Source organism: Nerophis ophidion, linkage group LG27 (assembly GCF_033978795.1).
Source record: "Nerophis ophidion isolate RoL-2023_Sa linkage group LG27, RoL_Noph_v1.0, whole genome shotgun sequence".
Lineage (NCBI taxonomy): Eukaryota > Metazoa > Chordata > Actinopteri > Syngnathiformes > Syngnathidae > Nerophis > Nerophis ophidion.
In genome coordinates this window covers 1,083,463-1,110,442 of record NC_084637.1, presented here as the reverse complement: position 1 = coordinate 1,110,442, position 26,980 = coordinate 1,083,463, and the positions used below count along the sequence as shown (strand labels likewise).

Here is a 26,980-nt window from a genome sequence, read left to right as displayed (position 1 = left end):
TGCATGTCTTTGGAGGTGGGAGGGGCCTATCCCCAGGTGTATGTGAAAGTACATACACCCCCACCCCCGATCGCCCGACTGGGAGGTCTGAAGGTTGGCGAGTGTGCCATACAGTCATGTTGCAGCGCTGCCTGAGAAGCCCAACAGGAAGAGTCCCTCCCCTCCAACACGTCAACACTCCTTCCTCCCCCACACAAGGTCGTTGGCCTTCAGAGCGTTTCCCACTGCCTTCCTTCCACGCAGCACTGACAGCTTCTTCTTCTTACCTGACCAGCGGGCGCCATGTTAAGCTTGGCTGGACTGTCGCTCGGCGTGCTGCTGATCTCTACGGCCAGCGCTCACGGTATGGCGAGTTGACGGTCACCTGCTGTTGTGTGTTTAGCATGTTGACCTTCTTCCGCCTGATTGGCTGAAGACAGGCACAACATGAGAAGCCGCTTTTGTTAACGTCGGCGTGATGCTAGCCTTGCTAAAAGCAAAAGCTGCCTTTTACAATGTCGTCCTTTGGCCATTGTCAGTGTTCCTGGGCGAGGGGGAGGCCAGTCAGATGTTGACGCGGCGGAGACGAGCCAACAGCTACTTTGAAGAGCTGAAGAAAGGCAACATGGAGCGCGAGTGTAAAGAGGAGCGCTGCAACTGGGAGGAAGCGCGAGAGATTTTTGAAGACCAAGAACAAACTGTATATATTTCCTGCACCTTCACACATGACTGTTGCACTTCCTAGATTAGCCTGAGGTAGGCTAGTTAGCTGGGGGTTGCTTGAACAACTTTATATTCTGTTGGTTAGTTTCAACAAGCCTGTTGAGAGCTAGGCTAGTTAGCTGCTAGCTAGTTTCAATTAGCCTGGCGATCTATGACCACTTCATCTCACTTTGTTAGCTAGACCAGTGCTTTTCAACCGCTGTGCCGTGACATACAGTCTGGTGCGCCGTGGGAGATGATCTCATTTCACCTATTTGGGTTAATAATATGTTTTGCAAACCAGTAATTATAGTCTGTGTTGTTGAGTGTCGGTAATTCTCTTCCATGTCAGTAGGTGGCAGCAGGTAGCTAATTGCTTTGTAGATGTCAGAAACAGCGGGAGGCAGTGTGCAGGTAAAAAGGTGTCTAATGCTTAAACCAAAAATAAACAAAAGGTGAGTGCCCCTAAGAAAAGGCGTTGAAACTTAGGGAAGGCTTTGCAGAACAAAAAAATGAAACTGAACTGGCTACAAAGTCAACAAAAACAGAATGCTGGACGACAGCAAAGACTTACTGTGGAGCAAAGATGGCGTCCACAAAGTACATCCGAACATGACATGACAATCAACAATGTCCCCACAAAGAAGGATACAAATAACTGAAATATTCTTGACTGCTAAAACAAAGTAGATGCGGGAAATATCGCTCAAAGGAAGACATGAAACTGCTACAGGAAAATACCAACAAAAGAGAACCAGCCATAAAAATAGGAGCACAAGACAAGAAGTAAAAGACTACACACAGGAAAAGAGCAAAAAGGTGCAAATAAGTCAGGGTGTGATGTGACAGGTGGTGACAGTACACCTACTTTGAGACAAGAGCTATAGTCATGCATGCTTGCTTATGCTTTAAAGTCATATTCAACAATTGCGCCAACTTTTTAATGTCAACTGAGTTTCGTTTTTGATTGTTTTCTGCTGGTGGTGTGCCTCCGGGTTTTTTCAACGCAAAAAATGTGCCTTGGCTCCAAAAAGGTTGAAAAACACTGAGCTAAACTACTTACTACACATCTAATGGTCTCAGGTGGGATTTTTAGATGTTTACTAGTGAAATACATTTACTGTATTCTCCGGACCATAGGGCGCACCGGATTATGAGGCGCACTGTCGATGAGCGGGTCTAGTCAGGTCTATTTTCATATATAAGGCGCACCGGACTATAAGGGGTCATATTATTATGATTATTTTCTAAATGTAAAAGACTTCCTTGTGGTCTAAATAACATGTGATGGTGCTTCTTTGCTCCAAATGTTGCATGGATGATGTTTTACACATCATCTTCAACTCACTTTCTAACAGTCTCTTCAGTTTTGTGGGCGCTCTTATATATGTGCCTCCACTTGGACAGCGTCTTCTCCCCGTCATTTTTGTTGTAGCGGTGTAGCGTGCAAGGACGGGAGTGGAAGAAGTGTCAAAAGATGGCGCTAACTGTTTTGATGACATTCAGCCTTGACTTTAATCAATAACAGAGCAGCATCTCCTCATCCGGAAACAACAAGGCCGCAAATGTGTCCCGTGAAAAAACCTCCAAGCGGAACTCTCTAATAAGTGAAGTTCCTTGGGTGAATAATGTAAAGTCACTACACCGGTATGTTTTAGTGTTTTCATGGGGAGTTTACTGACAGATAGAAGTAAGAACTTGACACTACTTTATATTAGAAATGACAACAGTGGAGGATGAATGTCACATAACAAGAATATATAGAGAAAAATAAAAACCTGATCGATGACTGTGTCGGACTACAAAGGCGGACTCGCGCAAATTTTCAGGACTTATGCAGATCTCAAATATACATCAGCAGCTTCCAGTAAGTAAGAAAAGTTTGTTTTGCATAATATCCCAAAACAAAACGCCAGAGAATATGTCTGCTGATAGATGCCATTTTGCGGTCCTTATACGCACACCATAGTAATACTCCTTTGTTGAAGAGCACGTCGGACTACTGTAGCCGTAATGTGCCGACAATCCATCAAGCAGTGCAGATTCATAGAATTTTAAGTGTCGTGTGTTATGGTCTATATTTTAAATGGAACATTTGAAGATTTTGTGTTGTTTACTGGCGTCATATTGCAGTCTACACGTATCTCTTTTGTGTGACTGCCATCTACTGGTCACACTTATCATTACACCATGTACCAAATAAAATAGCTTTGAAGTTGGTAATATACAGAAGTACATTAGGCGCGCCGGGTTATAAGACGCACTGTCGATTTTTGAGAAAATGAAAAGGATTTTTAGGTGCGCCTTATAGTCCGGAAAATATGGTGCATACATCAAGCTAACCACGAGGATCAAGCCTAGCAAGTGTCGTGTGTTATGGTCTATATTTTAAATGGAACATTTGAAGATTTTGTGTTGTTTACTGGCGTCATATTGCAGTCTACACGTATCTCTTTTGTGTGACTGCCATCTACTGGTCACACTTATCATTACACCATGTACCAAATAAAATAGCTTTGAAGTTGGTAATATACAGAAGTACATTAGGCGCGCCGGGTTATAAGACGCACTGTCGATTTTTGAGAAAATGAAAGGATTTTTAAGTGCGCCTTATAGTCCGGAAAATATGGTGCATACATCAAGTTAACCATGAGGATCAAGCCTAGCTTGTGAAAATGCTTTGGTAGTTCGGGTACAACTGTTGCTATAAGTAGCATAGCCCAGGTCAGGTTCAATTATTTTAATTTCTTCAATCAGTTTGTGTTGTAAAGGACCTCTTTTAGGGGCCCTTTTATCCAAAGCCAATTTAGTCCCCATAAGTGCAGAAAATGTTAAATCAAACCATGGGGGCATGGCGAAGATATTTCAAAAATACAATCTTACATTTTTAAAATCAGGCAGCAAACAAGCCGTTTGGAATTTGAGACTTCAGTGACATATTTGTCCTTAGTTACGTAAGAGGATATCTCCATATATGGTCGAGGTTTACCCAAAAAGCTTTGCACAAGCCTGCCATTTTTATCCAAAGTTGTAGTCAATAAGTTCCTTATTTCATTTGTTTTATCGCTGTGGGGCAGACTGGCTGCTAAAATCCTCTGCTATTGCCATTTCTAATGAGAAAAACAAGTAGCCTACCGTTCTAACTTGCATCGGTCAGTAGACTCGATATGGAAGCTCTAAAAACGACATCGTGGCGATGCAGTCAAATGGGGCTTTGGGAAGAACTCTGGCACCAAAATAAGACCACTCACAAAAAGGCATATCCTGAAGACAGTCAAAAGGTAGTTTGCAGATGGTCTGTAGAAAAATATACATGCAAAATTTTGACCAACATTACAGAAATGTGCTTTGAATGTGGAAAATCAAATCTAATAACCGCATTTGGCTTGAAAAAGACAACTCCCCAGAAGATAGGTCTGCCAAGCAAAGAGGTTCAGGTTTGTTGTGACATTTTAGATATTGATGCTACTCAATAAGTGTAGTGTAAAGTGTTTAGTAAGTTGTATTAGTAGAAGAATGATAAAGTACCTGCACCATTGGGACACTCAAGTGTTGGCTGTCAAGCTCGGTTAAGTTTCTTATTGTCTTGTGTTTTTCTTCCTCAGAGTCAGTTATTGACATTTGCCTCCTTTGAGGAATTGTAGTTTGAACTGTCCTGATTTCCTGAAATTCGCTTTGTTCAGCTAAGATTCTTCTCGTTGCATGGATTTGTGTTGACTAATATTGAGCATTTCTCTGCACGCCCTAGGAGCGTAACTGTGGTTTCCATTTTTTAGACGTTTGATTCTTGCTTCTTTCTTTTTCAGAATGAATTCTGGTCCAAGTATTATGGTGAGATTAGACACTATGAAGTTGTTGTTGTTGTTGATGTGATGGGTAGATGTTGTGTCCGTCCTGCAGATGGTGATGCATGTGAGTCCAGGCCCTGCGCTCACGGAGGACGTTGTGAAGATGGCATCGGCAGCTACAACTGCTACTGTGCTGAAGGCTACCAGGGCTTCAACTGTGAAATTGGTACAGAAGCAGCACACCTGTGGACGTCCAGCTCAGATGTAGAAGCACTAACATTATTACAGAATGCCTGGAATTTTGGGAAAACCGGAAATTTTTCCAGTTCAAAAACCAACTTTGTTGGGGTGTTTTGACAGTGGAAAGGGTTGAAGTGTGTAGAAAAATGGGGGAGGAGTAAAGTCAAGTCATGTTTGTTTGTTTTTCTTCTCCCCTAACTTGAAAAGGGTGTTGACATTGTGACCTGGGACTTAACTCTCTGTTTTAATCCAATGATGAGACAAATCTTTGTTCCTCCTTTTATCAACCTACTCAGTGGTCTAGTGGTTAGAGTGTCTGCCCTGAGGTCGGTAGGTCGTGAGTTCAAACCCCGGCCGAGTCATACCAAAGACTATAAAAATGGGACCCGTTACCTCCCCGCTTTGCACTCAGCATTAAAGGTTGGAATCGGGGGTTAAATCACCATAAATGATTCCAGGGCGTGGCACCTCTGCTGCTGCTCACTGCTCCCCTCACCTCCCAGGGGGTGATCAAAGGTGATGGGTCAAATGCAGAGAATAATTTTGCCACATCTAGTGTGTGTGTGACAATCATTGTTACTTTAACTTTTAACTTCATTTTTGGACATGATTGTCTCTTTTTTCATTAAATATCTGTAAGATGAAAAACCTTTGGAAAAGGTGGACAAATACAAAAGCAATTATGGACCAATATAAACAAATGACAATAAAGCATTTTTAAAGTAAATGTGTTTCCAAAAGTACATATAGTGACCCTTAACAGCTTGGATTCGACATTTGAATAATTTAACGAGCAACCACTTGGCAATTAAAATAAATTCAACATATCAAATCCAAACTTTAAAATAATATAAAGTCATCTCACCGTCAGCCATCCTGGTCTCTGTAAACACTTGTCATTTCTGTATTTGCTCAATTCTCCTCGAGCAGTCTTTGTTGGCCTGAGGACTGAGCTGCAGACTTAAAAGGAGTGGATGTGATTGCCTCAGGTGAGAGCCTACCTAAACACTGATGGTCTTCAGCTGTTGGGAAATGGTGCCTGTAATTCCAGTTGTGTCCTCTGGGGGAAATGGGAGCCAAACTCACATTTGGACATCAAGTCCTTCTGTGTGGGTGAAGGCCTTTGGTCTTGTGTAGAGTTTGCCAAAACAAGTTTAAAAAAAAAGTGGAAATATGGCTTTGGAAAACCAGGGGTTCTGGAAAAGGGTAGTTTGATTTTCCAGAATGGTGCAGTGAGTTGAATCCGTGGAAAAATGTTGGAAAAATGGCCAATTCATTTTGAATGGGGAAAAGTGTCCCGGAAAACCTGGAATTTGAGGAAATCTGGGAATTTAACTATCATAGTAACATGTTGAATTGAGAAATTGTATTACGGAATGCCTGGAATTTCATGAAAACTGGGAATTTTTCCTGTTCAAAAAACAACTTTGTTTTTTGGCCCTAAGAGGAATGTTGAGGTGGTGGAACGGTTAAAAAATGTGGGTGGAGTAGTTGTCAGAAGAAAGGGTGGAAATAGGGCTTTGGAAAACCAGGAATTCTGGAAAAGGGTAGTTTGAACTTGTAAAAATGATAGTTTGAATTTCCAATGTGGAGGAATGTGTTGACAGTTGAATGGTTTTAATCGTTTGAAAAATGTGGAAATGGTGGCAGTTTGAAAAATGGCCAATTCATTCTGAATGATAAAAATGTCCCGGAAAACCTGGAATTCTAGGAAATCTGTGAATTTGTCAAGGGAAAACCTCCAATTCCCGAATGGGCTGAACAGTTTGAAGTTGGAACTGTTTGAATTGGATGAAAAAAGTGGAAGGTAGAGTGCGCCAAACTCGGGAGAAGAAATAGAAATGGAAGAATTTTGGTGAAATGGATGGTGATTTGGTGTAGAAAAGCAGATGTGGAGCATTCCCAGCATAAGAAACTCAGGTCCGTACCACAGAAGCTCCAAGCAAAGTGATGTTACGCTTTCTTGTTTCTTAACAGCCGATCCTCAGCTCTGCGAAAACCAAAATGGCGGTTGTGAGCACTTCTGCGAGGTGGTGCGAGGACACATTGAATGCTCGTGTGCTGACGGCTACTTCCCCGTAGACAAATCATGTCATTCCAACGGTGAGTCCACAGTACTTTCCGGCTCAAATTTGGGAGGATCTGAATTCCCCTCTTCACACCACAACACTCTTTTTAGAGCCCTTCAAATGTGGCGTGGTCATCTCTGGAAAGACACGGTCCATTTTCAGGTATCAGCGGCGGAACAACACGGAGGGAAGCGACACCTGGTTCAACCAGACCGACATCCAAAGCAACATCAACTCCACCAGCGTCTCATCTCCTGGTAACTTCAGCTCCGATGAAATTCCGCATGACTACGAAGAGGAGGAAGACGTCTTATCTGAATTGGCGGGAATGACCCGCATCGTCAACGGCAAAGACTGCCCGCCAGGAGAATGTCCATGGCAGGTGAGACAAGAGATGACCCGTGTCGGGGTATTGAACTGAGATACTGTGTTGAAAGTCCTCGATGTTCTCCACACAGGCACTTCTCATCAATGAGGACGGCCAAGGCTTTTGTGGCGGTACCATCTTGAACCAATACATCATCTTGACTGCAGCGCACTGCATGAAGCAATTCAATTACATCTCTGTGAGGCTGGGTGGGTCTGACTGACCAATGAGAGTCTGTCCTTGGGACCTTTGGTTGACAACTGGCGTCCTCTGTCCCTTCAGGTGAGTTTGACGTACTGGTGACTGACGGGAACGAAGCCAACCACAATGTGGAGGCTGTCTTCAAACACAACAACTACCGCCCAGACACTTTTCACAACGACATTGCTCTCATCAAACTGGCCACGCCCATTAAGTTCTCCAGGTTCGTCTTGCCAGCCTGCATGCCTGAATCAGATTTTGCAGAGAAGGTGAGCTTTTATTGGCTTCACGTTGACGCACGGTCTGTGGACACGCACTGCATATGTCTGGCCACCTGTGTCGGCAGGTTCTGATGAAGCAGCCGCTTGGCATGGTTAGCGGTTTTGGACGTCTTGGCGAGGGCCAACAACCGTCCACCATCTTGCAGCGCCTGGCCGTACCCTATGTGGCCCGCCAGGTTTGTATGGAATCCAGCAGTTTTCACATCTCTACACGCATGTTCTGTGCCGGCTATGACAAAGAAGCAAAGGATTCATGCAAAGGAGACAGTGGCGGGCCGCATGTGACCAAGTTCAAAGAAACTTATTTTGTCACGGGTATAGTGAGCTGGGGAGAAGGCTGTGCACGACATGGCAAATATGGCATTTACACACAAGTATCCAAATATATCGGCTGGATCCGTGAAGGCATTCAGAAGCTGATGAGCGCAGGCAGGATGAAGAGGCACTGAGGACCAATCAGGAGGCTGGATGAAGAGGCACTGAGGACCAATCAGGAGGCTGGATATGTAAAATGGCCAGACTCTACAGTCCAACACTACATCTTCTTAGAGAGATGTCCTCTTTATGTATCTCCACATACCATGACCATAATAAAACTACAACGCTTGATGTGATCAAATGTGTGTGACGTATGTTTCCTGGAGACCAGGGGCGTCCAATGTGCAGCCAGGGCGCCATGGACAACACGCCTGTCACCGAGGCTTGAGCGGCGCTTGATGCGTGACCCCAAGGATGCAGAGAATGGCAGGCGGACTGCAAGTAGAACAACTATTCATTACTTACAAGGAAACGTGAAACCAGAACAGCACACGGAATCATCGCTCTCAAAAGGAAGAGGAAGAATGATGCATCCCTGAAGGAGGGAGCCAGGTGGATCTATTTAAAGGAGCAACAGGTGTGCTGACAGGACGTGGAACATTCAAAGTTGATTCATATAGCCCTCAATCACAAGTGTCTCAAAGGGCTGCACAAGCCACAACAACATCCTTTGCTCAGATCCCACATCAGGGCAAGGAAAAACTTAACCCAATGGATGACAATGAGAAACCTTGGAGGGGACCACAGATGTGGGGACCCCCATGGGCGACCAGTGTAATGAATGTCGAGTGGATCTAGTTTATAGTGTGAGAGTCCAGTCCATAGTGGATCTAACATAATAGTGTGAGAGTCCAGTCCATAGTGGATCTAACATAATAGTGTGAGAGTCCAGTCCATAGTGGATCTAACATAATAGTGAGAGTCCAGTCCATAGTGGATCTAACATAATAGTGAGAGTCCAGTCCATAGTGGATCTAACATAATAGTGAGAGTCCAGTCCATAGTGGATCTAACATAATAGTGAGAGTCCAGTCCATAGTGGATCTAACATAATAGTGTGAGAGTCCAGTCCATAGTGGATCTAACATAATAGTGTGAGAGTCCAGTCCATAGTGGATCTAACATAATAGTGTGAGTCCAGTCCATAGTGGATCTAACATAATAGTGAGAGTCCAGTCCATAGTGGATCTAACATAATAGTGAGAGTCCAGTCCATAGTGGATCTAACATAATAGTGAGAGTCCAGTCCATAGTGGATCTAACATAATAGTGAGAGTCCAGTCCATAGTGGATCTAACATAATAGTGTGAGAGTCCAGTCCATAGTGGATCTAACATAATAGTGTGAGAGTCCAGTCCATAGTGGATCTAACATAATAGTGTGAGAGTCCAGTCCATAGTGGATCTAACATAATAGTGAGAGTCCAGTCCATAGTGGATCTAACATAATAGTGTGAGAGTCCAGTCCATAGTGGATCTAACATAATAGTGTGAGAGTCCAGTCCATAGTGGATCTAACATAATAGTGAGAGTCCAGTCCATAGTGGATCTAACATAATAGTGAGAGTCCAGTCCATAGTGGATCTAACATAATAGTGAGAGTCCAGTCCATAGTGGATCTAACATAATAGTGTGAGAGTCCAGTCCATAGTGGATCTAACATAATAGTGAGAGTCCAGTCCATAGTGGATCTAACATAATAGCGTGAGAGTCCAGTCCATAGTGGATCTAACATAATAGTGAGAGTCCAGTCCATAGTGGATCTAACATAATAGTGTGAGAGTCCAGTCCATAGTGGATCTAACATAATAGTGTGAGAGTCCAGTCCATAGTGGATCTAACATAATAGTGTGAGAGTCCAGTCCATAGTGGATCTAACATAATAGTGTGAGAGTCCAGTCCATAGTGGATCTAACATAATAGCGTGAGAGTCCAGTCCATAGTGGATCTAACATAATAGTGAGAGTCCAGTCCATAGTGGATCTAACATAATAGTGTGAGAGTCCAGTCCATAGTGGATCTAACATAATAGTGTGAGAGTCCAGTCCATAGTGGATCTAACATAATAGTGAGAGTCCAGTCCATAGTGGATCTAACATAATAGTGAGAGTCCAGTCCATAGTGGATCTAACATAATAGAGTCCAGTCCATAGTGGATCTAACATAATAGTGTGGGAGTTTAGTCCATAGTGGAATCTAACATAATAGTGAGAGTCCAGTCCATAGTGGATCTAACATAATAGTGTGAGAGTCCAGTCCATAGTGGATCTAACACAATAGTGTGAGAGTCCAGTCCATAGTGGATCTAACATAATAGTGAGAGTCCAGTCCATAGTGGATCTAACATAATAGTGAGAGTCCAGTCCATAGTGGATCTAACATAATATTGTGAGAGTCCAGTCCATAGTGGATCTAACATAATAGTGTGGGAGTTTAGTCCATAGTGGATCTAGTTAATAGTGCGAGAGTCCAGAAAACAAAAGGTACTGCAAAACACAGAGACCTAACAGGAAACACTGACAAAACTAGGGCACCTGGACAGAAAGGGATTCTAAAGACAGGAAAACCCAAACATAACCAAAGTGTCAAGTTAAAGGCCTACAGAAATGAGATGTTCTTATTTAAACGGGGATAGCAGCTCCATTCTATGTGTCATACTTCATCATTTTGCGATATTGCCATATTTTTGCTGAAATGATTTAGTAGAGAACATCCACGATAAAGTTGGCAACTGGACAAAAGGCCTGCCTCTACTGGAAGTGGCAGACGATGACGTCACATGTTGATGTCTCCTCACATATTTACATTGTTTTTAATGGGAGCCTCCAACAAAAAGTGCTATTCGGACTGAGAAAACGACACTTTCTCCATTAATTTGAGCGAGGATGAAAGATTCGTGTTTGAAGATATTGATAGCGACGAACTAGAAAAAAAAACAATTTAAAAAAAAACGCGATTGCAATCGCATTGCTTTGAGACGGATTCATATGTTTTTAGACACATTTACTAGGATAATACTGAGAAATCCCTTATCTGTCTATTGTGTTGCTACTGTTTTAGTGAGTTTAATAGTATCTGATAGTCGGAGGTGAACGTCCACGGCCGGGTGTTGACGCACAGTGTCTCAAAGAAGTCAACGGCAGCTTTATGGGAGGCACAAGCTCAGCTTATATACGGTAAGAGGCGACTTTTTAACCACAATTTTCTCACCGAAACCTGCTGGTTGACAAGTGGTCGGGATCCATGTCCGCTCCGATCCATAGTAAAGTTTCAACTCCGTGCATTTTAAACAAGGAATCACCGTGTGTTTGTGTGGCTAAAGGCTAAAGCTTCCCAACTCCATATTTTTACTTTGACTTCTCCAATATTAATTGAACAAATTGCAAAAGATTCAGCAACACAGATGTCCAAAATACTGTGTAATTATGCCGTTAAAGCAGATGACTTTTAGCTGTGTGTGTGTGCAGCACTCATACTTCCTAAAAACCCGTGACGTCTTGCGTACACGTCACCATTACACGACGTTTTCAAGACGAAACTCCCAGGAAATTTAAACTTGCAATTTAGTAAACTAAATCGGCCGTATTGGCATGTTTGCAATGTTAATATTTCATCATTGATATATAAACTATCAGACTGCGTGGTCGCTAGTAGTGGCTTTCAGTAGGACTTTAAAGTACAGTTAAAGTTAAAAGTTGAAGTTAAAGTAGCAATGATTGTCACACACACACTAGGTGTGGTGAAATTATTCTCTGCATTTGACCCATCACCCTTGATTACCCCCTGGGAGGTGAGGGGAGCAGTGGGCAGCAGCGGTGCCGCGCCCAGGCAGTAGCACTTCTGGCAGTAGCCCCCTTTCTATAACAGATTCCAGACATTAAGTTTAACAAAAAGTCCAAAACCATGGGAGGGCGGAGGGAGGAATGGCGGAGGCTCGCCAAACTGCGCCCCTGCCTCAACAAGCCGACCAACAGTCCAGGCCATGTGCCTCCGCAGCCAGCGGGGAAGAGCCAGGTGGCTGCGGCGAGATGAACGCCGCTGCATCTGGTGAGACCAGCGCCCAGGGAATGGCCACAAATCCATGGCCAACGAGAAGGCAGTTGCAATTGGGCACGGCGCACCAGCAGCTGCAATCGTCCACGGCCAGGTTCTTGGCATAGCTGCTGATCCGCACAGAGAGCATCCATGAAACGGCCTCACTCGAGGCCGACAAGGGGGCGCCTGATGGCCGCTTGTACGACAGACAAGGAGGTAGCGGAGGAGGCGAGGAGTCCACTGGAGATGTAGAAGGTGGCGGCCTCGGCAAGGAGCTCGCTGGAGATGAAGAAAGCGGCGGCCTGAACGAGGAACCCGCAGGAAATGAAGAAGGCAGTGGCCTCACTGGGAAAGATGAGAGCTGTCCCTCCTGTCGCACGGCTTACCTTAGTGCCCCCCCCCTCTCTAGGGACGGATTCCAGATGTCGCCAAAGAGGCCAACAGACAACAAGGATGGATGGGAGGGAGCTTGAAAAGAGGCAAAACATCGCTTTGATTTGGCCACTTGTTAAGCCTCTCTGCCATCGAAATCTCTGCAGGGTTACTCAGTGTCTGGGTCATTTCTGTCACGGGTGCGTGAGCGTTGCTTGATGCGTGACCCCGAGGATGCAGAGAATGGCAGCCGGAATGCAAGTAAAGAATATACTTATTATTTACAAGGAAACGTGGAACCAAAAGAGCACACGGAAGCATCAGTCTCAAAAGGAAGAAAAATGATTCACCCCTGAAGGAGGGACCCAGGTAGAACTAAATAGAACTAATTAAACGAGGAACAGGTGTGCTGACAGGACGTAAAACAGGTGTGCTGGCAGGACGTAAAACAGGTGTGCTGGCAGGACGTGGAACAGAAAGTAAAGGTGCTGCAAAACACAGAGACCTAACAGGAAACACTGACAAAACAAGAGCACTAGGACAGGAAGTGATTCTAAACACAGGAAAACCCAAACATAACCAAACTGTCAGCAGCACTTCTGACAACGCAGCTTCTTTGATATTGGAGCTGCAAAAATAAAAATAAAGAATAAAGAATACATTCATAATTGACGAGCTGACGGTTCTCGCCCGGAAAAGGGTGGAGTGCCTTCTCCGGGTTGGGGAGGAGATCTTGCCCCAAGTGGCGAGTTCAAGTACCTGGGAGTCTTGTTCACGAGTGAGGCAACAGTGGATGGTGAGATCGACAGGTGGATCCGTGTGGCGTTTTCAGTAATGTGGACGCTGTATCGATTCGTTGTGGTTAAGGAGCTGAGCTGGAAGGCAAAGCTCTCAATTTAGTGGTCGATCTACGTTCCCATCCTCACCTATGGCCATGAGCTTTGAGTTATGACCGAAAGGACAAAATCACGGGTACGAATTAGTTTTGTTCGCCGGGTGGCGGGTCTCTCCCTTAGAGATAAGGTGAGAAGCTCTGCCATCCGGGAGGAACTCAAAGTAAAGCCGCTGCTCCTCCACATGGAGAGGAGCCAGATGAGGTGGTTCGGGCATCTGGTCAGGATGCCACCCAAACGCCTCCCTAGGGAGGTGTTTAGGGCACGTCCGACCGGCTGGGGAAAGGGAAGTCTGGGCTTCTATACTTAAGCTGCTGCCCCCGCGATCCAACCTCAGATAAGCGGAAGAAGATGGATGGATGGATTGATGAGCTACATTATTAGATATTAAGGTGAATTGATGTGTCACCCAAAGCTAGGATGTGGAGGCTTTCTTCATACAGCTTAGCAATATTGACCTACGTTTGATTGTTTTTAAAGTTCAGACTGTAATAAAGCGGCTTCAACATCCTTCAATTGTTCTTGATGTGGTCCATGTTGGGAAAAAAGTGGATGTCCCTCGAGTCATATCAGGGGATGTCCCTCGAGTCATATCAGGGGATATCCCTCGAGTCGCTCCATTCACAGTGTGGTGCCTCAGTTTGCACACGCTCAACTCTTCCTATGATTCGGTTTGCAACCAAAATGTTGCCCTGGTTTTTACCCCTTTTAGGTTATCATATTTGCATGTATTGTGCATGACCAATTATTGTTACATAGCCCGCTAATCATTCCACCAAATCCAGTGCCGACACAAAGTATGCCACCAGTTGGTGATTCGGGCTATGGACATTCTTTAGAAAGTAGGACAGACAAGTAACTCACCACCAGGCTAAATAAATCACAAAAAACTAGTGAGTTCTAGAACTAACTCCTCGCCTCCTTTTCCACTTGTCACTCATCGCAGTCTTGACCAGCAAGTCTTCAACTTAGGTAAAAGTGATGTTTAAGTTTATTTATCCCTAATTTGTCATTTGTATGTATTTCAAGTTGTTTTTTTGCCTGTAGAACAATTATTTTTCTTCTTCATGAAATGTGATTATTGTGAATATATTTGTCTGTCTGAAATGACTGGATTTATTTGATTTGCATTTCTTCTTATAGGAAAAATGGCTTCCGAGGTACCACTGATCATACATTTTACACATTTTAAAATGTTTTGTCACCAATACTTAATACATAAAACATTTGATAAATTATATTTCATATTAAAATCATTCAAATAAAAATATATGAAAATACAAAATGGTGTTAGATGTAAATATAAACAGAATACAATGATCTGCAAATCCTTTTCAAGCCATATTTAGTTGAATATGCTACAAAGACAACATATTTCATGTTCAAACTCATAAACTTTATTTTTTTTTGTGCAAATAATCATTAACTTTAGAATTTGATGCCAGCAACACGTGACAAAGAAGTTGGGAAAGGTGGCAATAAATACTGATAAAGTTGAGGAATGCTCATCAAACCCTTATTTGGAACATCCCACAGGTGTGCAAGCTAATTGGGAACAGGTGGGTGCCATGATTGGCTATAAAAACAGCTTCCCAAAAAATGCTCAGTCTTTCACAAACAAGGATGGGGTGAGGGTCACCACTTTGTAAGCAAATTGTCAAACAGTTTTAGAACAACATTTCTCAACGAGCTATTGCAAGGAATTTAGGGATTTTACCATATACGGTCCGTAAAATCATCAAAAGGTTCAGAGAATAAGCGATGATAATACGGACCTTTGATCCCTCAGGCGGTACTGCATCAAAAACAGACATCAGTGTGTAAAGGATATCACCACATGGGCTCAGGAACACTTCATAAAACCACTGTCAGTAACTACAGTTGGTCGCTACATCTGTAAGTGCAAGTTAAAACTCTACTATGCAAAGCCAAACCCATTTATCAACAATATCCTGAGACGCTGCTGGCTTGCCTGGGCCCGAGATCATCTAAGATGGACTGATGCAAAGTGGAAAGGTGTTCTGTGGTCTGACGAGTCCACATTTCAAATTATATTTGGAAACAGAGGACGTGGTGTCCTCCAGAGCAAAGAGGAAAATAACCATTCGGATTGTTATAGGCACAAAGTGTAAAAGCCAGCATGTGTGATGGTATGGGGGTGTATTAGTGCCCAAGGCATGGGTAACTTACACATGTGTGATGGTATGGGGGTGTATTAGTGCCCAAGGCATGGGTAACTTACACATCTGTGAGGGCACCATTAATGCTGAAAGGTACATACAGCTTTTGGAACAACATATGTTGTCATCAAAGCAACGTTATCATGGACACCCCTGCTTATTTCAGCAAGACAAGTGTTACAACAGCGTGGCTTTGTAAAAAAAGAGTGCGGGTACTTTCCTGGCCCGCCTGCAGTCCAGACCTGTCTCCCATGGAGAATGTGTGGTGCATTATGTTGCAAAAGTCTCAGTAGAACATGACTTGTGTTTGCTATCAGGAGATGTCCTTCAACAAATGATGGAAACAAACAAACTGGTGTGCTGCTTGTTTTGAGGAGTCAGAGTCCAAGAACAGTCAAACATCAAGTTGAGTTGAGTTTGCACTGCTGACTGAACTTGATGTCAACATGGAAGACACGTGGGTCTCCCTGAACATTGAGAGCCAGCAGTCAGGTGACAGAGGACGATGTGCAGGAGCTCCTCTCACTGGCCTCCACCTGCAGGATGTGACGACATCCATTCACCCCCAATGTGTGTGTGGATGCACGCAGCGTCATGGCCGTTTGCGTCGTATTACCTCAAATGTCCGTCCTCTGGCTTACCTTGCTCACGTGCGGTCTTCAGGTGCAGGGCCAAGGCGACGGTAAGTTTCCATTTGACCTTCTTAGTACTGCCAGCTCATCTTTGACATGGAACAGACAGCTGCCTTTCTAAACCTAAATATTCCACTAGAAGTCTCCCCATGGAAAGGTTTGCTCTTCAAACCTTCCCTGAATAATTCTTGTGGACTCTCTCCTGTGTTCCAAGAGATGCAAGCACAAATGCAAAGTAGTAGTGATTTGGTAAATGTTTACTACAATTACCTCAGCAGCCATTTGACAGAAAGAAGTCATGATGTTGTTTATCTTTCACACATTTGCAAGACAAAGTCAGTCCTTGCAGGGGCGAGAACTCCTGATGACTGTGTCACGCTCGCTAAATAACTAAAGAACTCCTGATGACTGTGTCACGCTCGCTAAATAACTAAAGAACTCCTGATGACTGTGTCACGCTCGCTAAATAACTAAAGAACTCCTGATGACTGTGTCACGCTCGCTAAATAACTAAAGAACTCCTGATGACTGTGTCACGCTCGCTAAAGAACTAAAGAACTCCTGATGACTGTGTCACGCTCGCTAAATAACTAAAGAACTCCTGATGACTGTGTCACGCTCGCTAAAGAACTAAAGAACTCCTGATGACTGTGTCACGCTCGCTAAATAACAAAAGAACTCCTGATGACTGTGTCACGCTCGCTAAAGAACTAAAGAACTCCTGATGACTGTGTCACGCTCGCTAAAGAACTAAAGAACTCCTGATGACTGTGTCACGCTCGCTAAAGAACTAAAGAACTCCTGATGACTGTGTCACGCTCGCTAAATAACTAAAGAACTCCTGATGACTGTGTCACGCTCGCTAAAGAACTAAAGAACTCCTGATGACTGTGTCACGCTCGCTAAATAACAAAAGAACTCCTGATGACTGTGTCACGCTTGCTAAAGAACTAAAGAACTCCTGATGACTGTGTCACGCTCGCTAAAGAACTAAAGAACTCCTGATGACTGTGTCACGCTCGCTAAATAACTAAAGAACTCCTGATGACTGTGTCACGCTCGCTAAATAACTAAAGAACTCCTGATGACTGAGTCACGCTCGCTAAATAACTAAAGAACTCCTGATGACTGTGTCACGCTCGCTAAAGAACTAAAGAACTCCTGATGACTGTGTCACGCTCGCTAAATAAAATTGAAGAAAACATGTCTCACAAAGTGTTTGGTGTCAGCACATAAAGGCTCTCCACAATATTGGTGGCGGTGTGGTGCAGTTGGGCCAGCAACCTGAGGGTTCTTGGTTCGATCACCATCTTCTACCAAGCTGGTCACGTCCGTTGTGTCCTTGAGCAAGACATGTCACCCTTGCTCCTGATGGGTGCTGGTTAGGGCCTTGCATGGCAGCTCCCTCCATCAGTGTGTGAATGTGTGTGTGAATGTGTGAATGTGTGAATGTGTGAATGTGTGAATGTGTGTGTGAATGTGTGTGTGAATGTGCAAGTAGTGTCAAAGTGCTTTGAGTACCTTGAAGGTAGAAAAGCGCTAGAGAAGCATTGAGCAAAAGTGGGCGATGTTTCAGTATTTGTGCGAGCGCCGGCCGCAAGCGACATCTTCCTGCGCTCCAAACGAGCCAACATGTTCTTATTGGAGGAGATCCTGCAAGGCAACCTGGAGCGGGAGTGTTATGAGGAAAGGTGCACGTACGAGGAGGCCTTGGAGTACTTTGAAGACAACGCCAAGACGGTCAGAATGCTCACGATGACAGAGCCTTTTTTTTCTTCTGCTTCTATTTTCCACAACGTTTGTGTCTCCACAGCTCGCCTTCTGGACCGTTTACTTTGGTACGTCCACTGCAAGGAAACCTTGTGGATGACATTGAAAAGAAGGCCATGGATTCATACAAATACTGATAATGAGTACCTGACTGGGGAACTGCACTGTCTGAACTCTTATGTGCTTGCATTTATTCGTCATGTTTTAGTCCCAACACTTTAGTTTGTGTCCAACAGACGGGGACCAGTGTGTGCCCAACCCCTGTCTTCACGGGGGGAATTGCACCGACAAGGTAGGTGGCTTCAACTGTTCCTGCAGACCCCCCCACTATGGAGCGTTCTGCCAACTGGGGGCCTCGGCCGAGATGAACAGCCCAGAAGATGACGCGGAGGTGCAGAAGAGACCACGGCTGGCCGCAGGTGAAGCTAAGGGACTGAGCCACAATGTGCCCGCAGAAGCACTTCAACATGCGCCGTGTTTCAGGGATGATGCCGTGTCCCACCGGGGGCCCCAACATGTGTCACCAGCTGTGTACGGTGACCCCGTACAGGTTCAGCTGCTCCTGCGTGGAGGGCTTCAGACTGCAGAGCGACGAGCAGACCTGCCTGCCTGAAGGTACCACAGCGGCAGGAAAGAGCAAGTCAGCCAAAGAAAAAGGCTTTTCTGTATTTTCTCAGTGGAGTTTCCGTGTGGGCGACTCCCTGGCCCCCCCACCTCAGCACCAATGTGTCACCATGGAAACTGTCCCTGGCAGGTGACACAAGCAGCAACAATCCATGGGCTTTGTTCCCCAGAACACATGCATCATCTTGACATGTGACTTGCTTTGGTCTGCAGGCGGTGCTGCTGGACAGTGGAGGAGAAGAACTTTGTGCCGGCGTGCTCTTGGGTCGGCGCTCCGTCCTCATTTCTGCCCAATGCCTCCTGCAGGAATCTGACCCCCAACCCTCTAACTTCTTAGTTGTCACGGGTATGTAGCTTTAACAACTCTAGCAATGACCTCAACTTGTAAAACTAAAGCAGTGAAGTTGTCACCTTGTTTAAATGCTAAATAAAAAGAGAATACAACAAATCCTTTTCAACTTATATTCAATTGAATAGACTGCAAAGACAAGATATGTCATCTTCACACTGACAAACTTATTGTCAGAGGGGCATTTTTACCAGTGTGTTACATGGCCTTTCCTTTGAACAACACTCAGTGCAGGTTTGGGAACTGAGGAGACACATTTTTGAAGTGGAATTCTTTCCCATTCTTGCTTGATGTACAGCTTAAGTTGTTCAACAGTCTCCTGCCTCATATTTTAGCCTGCACACATTTTCAATGTCTGGACTACAGGCAGGCCAGTCTAGTACCCGCACTCTTTTACTATAAATGATGGTATTGTCTTGCTGAAATAAGCAGGGGCGTCCATGATAGTGTTGCTTGGATGGCAACATATGTTGCTCCCAAAGCTGTATGTACCTTTCAGCATGAATGGTGCCTTCGCAGATGTGTAAGTTAGCCATGCCTTGGCCACTAATACACCCCCATACCATCACACATGTGTAAGTTAGCCATGCCTTGGCCACTAATACACCCCCATACCATCACACATGCTGCCTACAACACTTTCACCCTACAACAATCACTAATACACCCCCATACCATCACACATGCTGACTACAACACTTTCACCCTACAACAATCACTAATACACCCCCATACCATCACACATGCTGACTACAACACTTTCACCCTACAACAATCACTAATACACCCCCATACCATCACACATGCTGCCTAGAACACTTTCACCCTACAACAATCACTAATACACCCCCATACCATCACACATGCTGACTACCACACTTTCACCCTAAAACAATCACTAATACACCCCCATACCATCACACATGCTGACTACAACACTTTCACCCTACAACAATCACTAATACACCCCCATACCATCACACATGCTGCCTAGAACACTTTCACCCTACAACAATCACTAATACACCCCCATACCATCACACATGCTGACTACCACACTTTCACCCTAAAACAATCACTAATACATCCCCATACCATCACACATGCTGACTACAACACTTTCACCCTACAACAATCACTAATACACCCCCATACCATCACACATGCTGCCTACAACACTTTCACCCTACAACAATCACTAATACACCCCCATACCATCACACATGCTGACTACAACACTTTCACCCTACAACAATCACTAATACACCCCCATACCATCACACATGCTGACTACCACACTTTCACCCTACAACAATCACTAATACACCCCCATACCATCACACATGCTGACTACAACACTTTCACCCTACAACAATCACTAATACACCCCCATACCATCACACATGCTGCCTACCACACTTTCACCCTACAACAATCACTAATACACCCCCATACCATCACACATGCTGACTACAACACTTTCACCCTACAACAATCACTAATACACCCCCATACCATCACACATGCTGACTACAACACTTTCACCCTACAACAATCACTAATACACCCCCATACCATCACACATGCTGACTACAACACTTTCACCCTACAACAATCACTAATACACCCCCATACCATCACACATGCTGACTACAACACTTTCACCCTACAACAATCACTAATACACCCCCATACCATCACACATGCTGACTACCACACTTTCACCCTACAACAATCACTAATACACCCCCATACCATCACACATGCTGACTACAACACTTTCACCCTACAACAATCACTAATACACCCCCATACCATCACACATGCTGACTACAACACTTTCACCCTACAACAATCACTAATACACCCCCATACCATCACACATGCTGACTACAACACTTTCACCCTACAACAATCACTAATACACCCCCATACCATCACACATGCTGACTACAACACTTTCACCCTACAACAATCACTAATACACCCCCATACCATCACACATGCTGACTACCACACTTTCACCCTACAACAATCACTAATACACCCCCATACCATCACACATGCTGACTACAACACTTTCACCCTACAACAATCACTAATACACCCCCATACCATCACACATGCTGACTACAACACTTTCACCCTACAACAATCACTAATACACCCCCATACCATCACACATGCTGACTACAACACTTTCACCCTACAACAATCACTAATACACCCCCATACCATCACACATGCTGACTACAACACTTTCACCCTACAACAATCACTAATACACCCCCATACCATCACACATGCTGACTACAACACTTTCACCCTACAACAATCACTAATACACCCCCATACCATCACACATGCTGCCTAGAACACTTTCACCCTACAACAATCACTAATACACCCCCATACCATCACACATGCTGACTAGAACACTTTCACCCTACAACAATCACTAATACACCCCCATACCATCACACATGCTGACTAGAACACTTTCACCCTACAACAATCACTAATACACCCCCATACCATCACACATGCTGCCTACAACACTTTCACCCTACAACAATCACTAATACACCCCCATACCATCACACATGCTGCCTAGAACACTTTCACCCTACAACAATCACTAATACACCCCCATACCATCACACATGCTGACTAGAACACTTTCACCCTACAACAATCACTAATACACCCCCATACCATCACACATGCTGACTACCACACTTTCACCCTACAACAATCACTAATACACCCCCATACCATCACACATGCTGACTACAACACTTTCACCCTACAACAATCACTAATACACCCCCATACCATCACACATGCTGACTACAACACTTTCACCCTACAACAATCACTAATACACCCCCATACCATCACACATGCTGACTACCACACTTTCACCCTACAACAATCACTAATACACCCCCATACCATCACACATGCTGACTACAACACTTTCACCCTACAACAATCACTAATACACCCCCATACCATCACACATGCTGACTACCACACTTTCACCCTACAACAATCACTAATACACCCCCATACCATCACACATGCTGACTACAACACTTTCACCCTACAACAATCACTAATACACCCCCATACCATCACACATGCTGACTACAACACTTTCACCCTACAACAATCACTAATACACCCCCATACCATCACATATGCTGACTACAACACTTTCACCCTACAACAATCACTAATACACCCCCATACCATCACACATGCTGACTACAACACTTTCACCCTACAACAATCACTAATACACCCCCATACCATCACACATGCTGACTACAACACTTTCACCCTACAACAATCACTAATACACCCCCATACCATCACACATGCTGACTACAACACTTTCACCCTACAACAATCACTAATACACCCCCATACCATCACACATGCTGACTACAACACTTTCACCCTACAACAATCACTAATACACCCCCATACCATCACACATGCTGACTACAACACTTTCACCCTACAACAATCACTAATACACCCCCATACCATCACACATGCTGACTACCACACTTTCACCCTACAACAATCACTAATACACCCCCATACCATCACACATGCTGACTACCACACTTTCACCCTACAACAATCACTAATACACCCCCATACCATCACACATGCTGCCTAGAACACTTTCACCCTACAACAATCACTAATACACCCCCATACCATCACACATGCTGACTACAACACTTTCACCCTACAACAATCACTAATACACCCCCATACCATCACACATGCTGCCTACAACACTTTCACCCTACAACAATCACTAATACACCCCCATACCATCACACATGCTGACTACAACACTTTCACCCTACAACAATCACTAATACACCCCCATACCATCACACATGCTGCCTACAACACTTTCACCCTACAACAATCACTAATACACCCCCATACCATCACACATGCTGACTACAACACTTTCACCCTACAACAATCACTAATACACCCCCATACCATCACACATGCTGCCTACAACACTTTCACCCTACAACAATCACTAATACACCCCCATACCATCACACATGCTGACTACAACACTTTCACCCTACAACAATCACTAATACACCCCCATACCATCACACATGCTGCCTAGAACACTTTCACCCTACAACAATCACTAATACACCCCCATACCATCACACATGCTGACTACCACACTTTCACCCTACAACAATCACTAATACACCCCCATACCATCACACATGCTGCCTAGAACACTTTCACCCTACAACAATCACTAATACACCCCCATACCATCACACATGCTGACTACAACACTTTCACCCTACAACAATCACTAATACACCCCCATACCATCACACATGCTGACTACAACACTTTCACCCTACAACAATCACTAATACACCCCCATACCATCACACATGCTGACTACAACACTTTCACCCTACAACAATCACTAATACACCCCCATACCATCACACATGCTGACTACAACACTTTCACCCTACAACAATCACTAATACACCCCCATACCATCACACATGCTGCCTAGAACACTTTCACCCTACAACAATCACTAATACACCCCCATACCATCACACATGCTGACTAGAACACTTTCACCCTACAACAATCACTAATACACCCCCATACCATCACACATGCTGACTACAACACTTTCACCCTACAACAATCACTAATACACCCCCATACCATCACACATGCTGACTACAACACTTTCACCCTACAACAATCACTAATACACCCCCATACCATCACACATGCTGACTACAACACTTTCACCCTACAACAATCACTAATACACCCCCATACCATCACACATGCTGACTACAACAGTCTGGATGGTTTTTTTCCTCTCTGGTCCGGAGAACACCACGTCCACAGTTTCCAAAAACAATTTGAAATGTGGACTCGTCGGACCGGGTTTCATGGTGGCAGAGGGGTTAGTGCGTCTGCCTCACAATACGAAGGTCCTGAGTAGTCCTGGGTTCAATTCCGGGCTCAGGATCTTTCTGTGTGGAGTTTGCATGTTCTCCCTGTGAATGCGTGGGTTCCCTCCGGGTACTCCGGCTTCCTCCCACCTCCAAAGACATGCACCTGGAGATTGAACCCTCCCACCTCCAAAGACAAGCACCTGGGGATAGGCCCCTCCCACCTCCAAAGACATGCACCTGGGGATAAGCCCCTCCCACCTCCAAAGACAAGCACCTGGGGATAGGTTGATTGGCAACACTAAATGGTCCCTAGTGTGTGAATGTTGTCTGTCTATCTGTGTTGGTCCTGCGATGAGATGGCAACTTGTCCAGGGTGTACACCACCTTCCGCCAGATTGTAGCTGAGATAGGCACCAGCGTCCCCCGCGACCCCAAAAGGGAATATGCGGTAGAAAATGGATGGATGGATGGACTTGTCAGACCACAAAAGACTTTTCCACTTTGCATCAGTCCATCTTGGATGAGCTCGGACCCAGAGAAGCCGGCGGCATTTCTGGGTGTTGTTGATAAATGGATTTGGCTTTGAATAGCAGAGTTTTAACTTGCACTTACAGATGTAGCGACCAACCGTAGTTACAGACAGTGGTTTTTTTAAGTGTTCCGGAGCACATGTGGTGATATCCTTTACACACTGATGTCGCTTTTTGATGCAGTACTGCCTGAGAGATCCAAGGTCAGGGGCATTCAATCTGTATTTTCGGTCTTGTTGCTTACCTGCAGTGATTTCTACAGATTCTCCAAAACTTTTGATGATATTACGGCGCATTGATGGTGAAATCCATAAATTCCTTGCAATAGCTGCTTGAGAAATGTTGTTCTTGAACAATTTGCTCAGGCATTTGTTGACAAAGTGGTGACCCTCGCCCCGTCCTTGTTTGTGAATGAGTGAGCATTTCATGGAAGCTGCTTTTATAGCCAATCATGGCACCCACCTGTTCCCAATTAGCCTGTTCACCTGTGGCATGTTCCAAATAAGTCTTTGATGACTCTTTTTTGCCACTTGTGCCAGCTTTTTTGAAACATGTTGCAGGCATCCAATTCCAAATGAGCTAATATTTGCAAAAAAGAACAGTTTGGACTCAGTGTGAAGATGAAATATCTCGTCTTTGAAGTATATTCAACGATTGAGGATTTACACAAGGTGACAACTTCCCTGCTTTCGGGCTTTGTATTTCCTCTTGTATCTTCTGTTACCTGTCCTCCAGGTAACAGGGGCACCGTGATGTCAGTCAAAGCGTTTTACATCCACAAACGGTACCTTGAGAACCAGCCTGACTACAACCTGGCCTTCCTGGAGCTGACCCACCCCCTGTCCTTGGGCACCTCCCAGCTCCACCTGTGTCTGCCCACCAAAGATTTCAGCGAAAACATCCTCATGAATTCCGGGAGAGTTGGAGTCGCAGCAATCATGAACCAGGACTTGGACCAGAACCTGGTCTACATGAGTTTGGACGAGTGTCGCCGTCAGCTGAACGTCTCTCTTCCACTCAACAATAAAATGTTCTGCATGAGGAGTCGGAGTGAACAAAGGAGGAGGTATCATCAGAACCAAAGCCAGAGAACGCAGAGTGAAGGTGGTCTAGCCCTCAAGTCCAGAGACCGCCCATGTGGGGGTGTGTTGTCTGGTATGCCGGTGGCGACCATGGAGCGGGGCACGGCCTTTCTGACAGGACTGCTCATGTTGCCACCTCAAGGCTGTCCTCCTAACGGGCTGGCCTTCACCAGGGTGTCTCGGCACCTGGTCTGGATCAGGTCACAATTGGAGGCCATTGAGGACCACATGACCACAGAAGCCCCCAAAATGAAAAAGACTAACTAAACAAACTTTGTCCAATTTCTGATTATAAAGATGTTGAAAAGATGGTCAAATAAAGAGGATCTAAGATTATTCTGATCTACATCCAACACACTTCTTTGTGCTCAAAGTAATATTCAAGCTTTGGGGGGAAGTTGGTGTTAACTTTGTGTCCCGTCCCATCTTAAAACTCTTTGGTATACTCCAGCCTTTAAGTAGACCCCCTTTTACACCAGTTGATCTGCCGTCTCTTTTCTGCCCTGACCCCTCTCCTTCGTGGAGGTGGGGCACAGATTAGGTGACCACAGATGGCGCTAGCTGTCCAAAGTGGGGACCCAGGGTGGACCACTCATCTGTGCATCAGTTGGGGACGTCTCTGTGATCCTGACCTGTCTCCTCTCTAGATGGTCTCCTGCTGGTCTCACTAGGGACTGAACTCTCACTATTATGTTAGATCCACTATGGACTGGACTCTCACTATTATGTTAGATCCACTATGGACTGGACTCTCACACTATTATGTTAGATCCACTATGGACTGGACTCTCACTATTATGTTAGATCCACTATGGACTGGACTCTCACACTATTATGTTAGATCCACTATGGACTGGACTCTCACTATTATGTTAGATCCACTATGGACTGGACTCTCACACTATTATGTTAGATCCACTATGGACTGGACTCTCACACTATTATGTTAGATCCACTATGGACTGGACTCTCACTATTATGTTAGATCCACTATGGACTGGACTCTCACTATTATGTTAGATCCACTATGGACTAGACTCTCACTATTATGTTAGATCCACTATGGACTGGACTCTCACTATTATGTTAGATCCACTATGGACTGGACTCTCACACTATTATGTTAGATCCACTATGGACTGGACTCTCACACTATTATGTTAGATCCACTATGGACTGGACTCCCACTATTATGTTAGATCTACTATGGACTGGACTCTCACGCTATTATGTTAGATCCACTATGGACTGCACTGTCACACTATTATGTTAGATCCACTATGGACTGGACTCTCACTATTATGTTAGATCCACTATGGACTGGACTCTCACTATTATGTTAGATCCACTATGGACTGGACTCTCACTATTATGTTAGATCCACTATGGACTGGACTCTCACTATTATGTTAGATCCACTATGGACTAGACTCTCACTATTATGTTAGATCCACTATGGACTGGACTCTCACTATTATGTTAGATCCACTATGGACTGGACTCTCACACTATTATGTTAGATCCACTATGGACTGGACTCTCACTATTATGTTAGATCCACTATGGACTAGA

At 44.6% G+C, this 26,980-nt stretch overlaps 2 protein-coding genes across 2 annotated transcripts; both read left to right on the top strand.

The window, feature by feature from the left end:
• The first annotated feature begins 124 nt into the window (after nucleotides 1-124).
• On the top strand, nucleotides 125-8,246 carry f10 (coagulation factor X). Its single transcript, XM_061889003.1, has 9 exons — nucleotides 125-343; nucleotides 519-679; nucleotides 4,488-4,512; nucleotides 4,582-4,695; nucleotides 6,687-6,812; nucleotides 6,889-7,160; nucleotides 7,237-7,354; nucleotides 7,428-7,615; nucleotides 7,693-8,246. Exons 1-9 carry the CDS (start codon nucleotides 283-285, stop codon nucleotides 8,074-8,076), a joined length of 1,449 nt encoding a protein of 482 aa, XP_061744987.1. The 5' UTR covers nucleotides 125-282; the 3' UTR covers nucleotides 8,077-8,246.
• Nucleotides 8,247-15,902: 7,656 nt separating this feature from the next.
• On the top strand, nucleotides 15,903-25,744 carry prozb (protein Z, vitamin K-dependent plasma glycoprotein b). Its single transcript, XM_061889004.1, has 8 exons — nucleotides 15,903-16,106; nucleotides 17,633-17,796; nucleotides 17,870-17,894; nucleotides 18,063-18,245; nucleotides 18,310-18,441; nucleotides 18,504-18,580; nucleotides 18,664-18,796; nucleotides 25,062-25,744. Exons 1-8 carry the CDS (start codon nucleotides 16,019-16,021, stop codon nucleotides 25,673-25,675), a joined length of 1,416 nt encoding a protein of 471 aa, XP_061744988.1. The 5' UTR covers nucleotides 15,903-16,018; the 3' UTR covers nucleotides 25,676-25,744.
• The last annotated feature ends 1,236 nt before the right edge of the window (nucleotides 25,745-26,980 follow it).